This window comes from Macrobrachium nipponense, chromosome 1 (assembly GCF_015104395.2).
Source record: "Macrobrachium nipponense isolate FS-2020 chromosome 1, ASM1510439v2, whole genome shotgun sequence".
In the NCBI taxonomy this organism is placed as follows: Eukaryota; Metazoa; Arthropoda; class Malacostraca; order Decapoda; family Palaemonidae; genus Macrobrachium; species Macrobrachium nipponense.
In genome coordinates, this window is record NC_087200.1 from 129,982,925 (window position 1) to 129,986,087 (window position 3,163).

A 3,163-nucleotide genomic window follows, 5' to 3' on the forward strand; every position below is an offset into this window, starting at 1 on the left:
ATATATATATATATATATATATATATATATATATATATATATATACTATGAGTATATATATATATATATATATATATATATATATATATATATATATATATACACTACATATTCATATAATTTTCAACTCCTGCCTTTTTTCCTTGCTGCCAAACGCCAGAAAGGGTTAGAGGTCAGGTTCCCAACAAGTTTTTCGGAATGAGGCTGCTGGCTCCTTGCCCTATCTTTGACTCCCATAGGGGCATCTTGGAGAGGCATTCCTCATATCTATTTTCCCCATAATAGTAAATTAACTGTCAAGGGGCGTATTGCGGCTAATCTTATGCAATAAGTAGTGATCTATTTCTTAAAACACATTTACAGGAAATGTTTAAGAATATGACATTCTTTAATTTTACACACTAGTCCATTTTTCTTCTTCGCTGGTAACACACACAAGAGCGCGCCGCGAACAGTGGGTATCCATACCTCTTGGAAGTATGAGAACCACATGCTGGGGGTAGGGACCTGATCTCTGGATACCTGTATATATTTGATTTTAATGTGTCAATGTATGGATGGGAAAATTTTGTAAATAAATAACAATAAAAACCTGTAAATGCTTTTGAGTTTCTTGTATGTTCTATTCCTAGCTATTCATCCCTAAAGTATGTATTAAACTAAGTATATTGGTTTACATTGTCAAAAAATAGGACTCAAGTGGACTTATGCAAAGGATGCATGGAACTACTATGTTGGGCAATTCATTGGGGGTCTGGAGTCATCAATAGGTTAAGAACCCTTGAATTACGGGGTACATTTTTTTTTCGTTCAAATTCAAAAGATCTCTGCTCTTACGGCAAAATCACGACCGAATTCTTATAATTTTTCTTTTTTAACTCTTAAAATTTTGTGTGTGTAATATTTCATGAGAACTCCACATTCCCCAGTTTTGAGTTTGCATAAATTTTAGCTTTTCAATGAGCCTTCTTTAGCAACATCAAAAATACATTCAATAAGAATCAGAGAAGCAAGAAGGAATAAATCACTGCATAATAGTCAGTTGATTAAAATAATTAGTACGCTTTGAAAATAATAACTTATCCTGCAGGCAACCCGATACCGGAAGCGGAAAAGACGTGTAAAGAAGCCTAAAAACAGTCTCTCTCTCTCTCTCTCTCTCTCTCTCTCTCTCTCTCTCTCTCTCTCCACATAAATATATATGTATTATGAGGACAAAGAAGCCGCAAAGGAAATAGTGTATTTTTTTAAAAATTCCCAGTCGTTATGTCTTCTTAAATTTGCTTCTGGTCTATTAGGTAACTGATCAAGGGAGCGTATGCAGAGTTAGAAGGATGAAAATAAGAATTTCATTGAGGAAACATGTTTGAGTTTTGGTGAGCATGACCAGTAATAATAATAATAATAATAATAATAATAATAATAATAATAATAATAATAATAATAATAATAATAATAATAATAATAATAATAATAATAATAATAATAATATATATATATATATATATATATATATATATATATATAATATATATATACACATACACACACATAAGTATAACATATATATATATGCAAATATCGATATATATATATATATATATATATATATATATATATATAGTATGATAAACATATATTATAAAAATATAGATATTTATGCACACACTTCTCACTTACATTTGAAAAATTCATATTAGCTTTATATTAATTCGAATATATTTTCAGGTAAAAAATGTTGATTACTGGCTTAATCTATTAAAAAATCCAGCTCTCTGTATATATATCTTAAATATTATATTTAAATGTGTATATATATAATATATATATATATATATACATATATATATATACATTTAAATATAATATATATAAGATATATACACATACAGCTGGATTTTTAATAGATTAATCCAGTAATCAACATTTTTTACCTGAAAATATATTCTAATAATATAAAGCTAATTATCAGTTTTTCAAATGTAAGTGAGAAATGTGTGCATAAATATCTATATTTTTATAATATATGTTTACATCATAGAAGTATAGTTGAAATATGTGTATATATATTTTCAAATGTAAAGACAAAATAAAATTGGTCGATTTTACGCATACATATTTATGACAATAAAATATGCAATCATTCCTAACGGTATAATTCTGTTTTTACACTTATCCCAAATAACCTTGGAAATAATATTCTAAAGAGTATTTGTTTAATTCAGCTGAATTCTCTTCATGACCTTGGCTTCCTTCGGATATGAAATACAACATTAAAATAACTCTTTCATAATTCCCCATAAGTCGACCACTCAATGTGAGAAGGAAAATATTCTTAAAAAGTAGTGTGCAGGATTTATGATAAGAATTCATAGAAAAGCATAAATTTATTCATCGAGACGGTCACGTGCCACGTGCCAAAAAGGTACATTTGAGGCAGTACCTGTAATACTGGTAGTGGGGCTGCGTGACGTGTAGGTCCATGGGCATGGAAGGGTGGGGCAGATGGTGAGGGCCATACCCTGAGGCCGCTTCTCCCCCTTGCATCATGCTTAGCGGCCAGAAGGGGTCCATGGCTCCCCACCCCTGAACCCCACCCCCAGGGGCGCCTCGCGGGTTAGCCGCCAACTTGGCGGTGTGATGGACAGCTCCTTCCGAAAAGGAGTTGGATCGGCGCCTCTTTCTCTCTCTCTCTCTCTCTCACACTGCCGCCGTCACAACACCACCGCTACCACAACAAACACTTGAGCCAACCGCGTCTCCACCACGCTCGAGCCCTGCACTCTTATCACACAAACGACAATCTCTCAAAACCACTGAAAACACTGGGCAGCAGCTGACGACTCGCGGGAGGGCAGCGGGTATCCTCAGGGTAAAATCACACAACGAAACACGTGGACACCGCTGGGGAACGCCGACTACCTGTGTCTCACATAACGTTTGCACCGGGGTTGGTGTGTGCACTGGGGGAGCGCGCGGGCCTGGGGATGCCACAGCCATGGAGAGGGGCGGCGCCTGTGGAGGCACCGCCCATGATAGCATGGCTTCATTGACGTCGCGGAGGCATCCCCGCCCACTTCACTACGACCACCAATCAGCATGCGAAACTCCGTTCTGGTAACCAGTGACGCCGTGAGCCCCCTCTTGGCCAATAAAGGGGGCG

At 35.5% G+C, this 3,163-nt stretch overlaps 1 protein-coding gene across 4 annotated transcripts in view; it reads right to left on the reverse strand.

The window, feature by feature from the left end:
• Positions 1–2,955, reverse strand: part of LOC135219625 (protein trachealess-like) — a 1,405,277-nt gene extending 1,402,322 nt beyond the window's left edge. For all 4 annotated transcript variants that reach the window (XM_064256544.1, XM_064256547.1, XM_064256543.1 and 1 more), the window contains exon 1: positions 2,444–2,955. In XM_064256544.1, the coding sequence (XP_064112614.1) occupies positions 2,444–2,574 (131 nt within the window). In that variant the 5' untranslated portion in view covers positions 2,575–2,955. The remainder of the gene's footprint in view (positions 1–2,443) is intronic.
• Between the last annotated feature and the right edge of the window lie 208 nt (positions 2,956–3,163).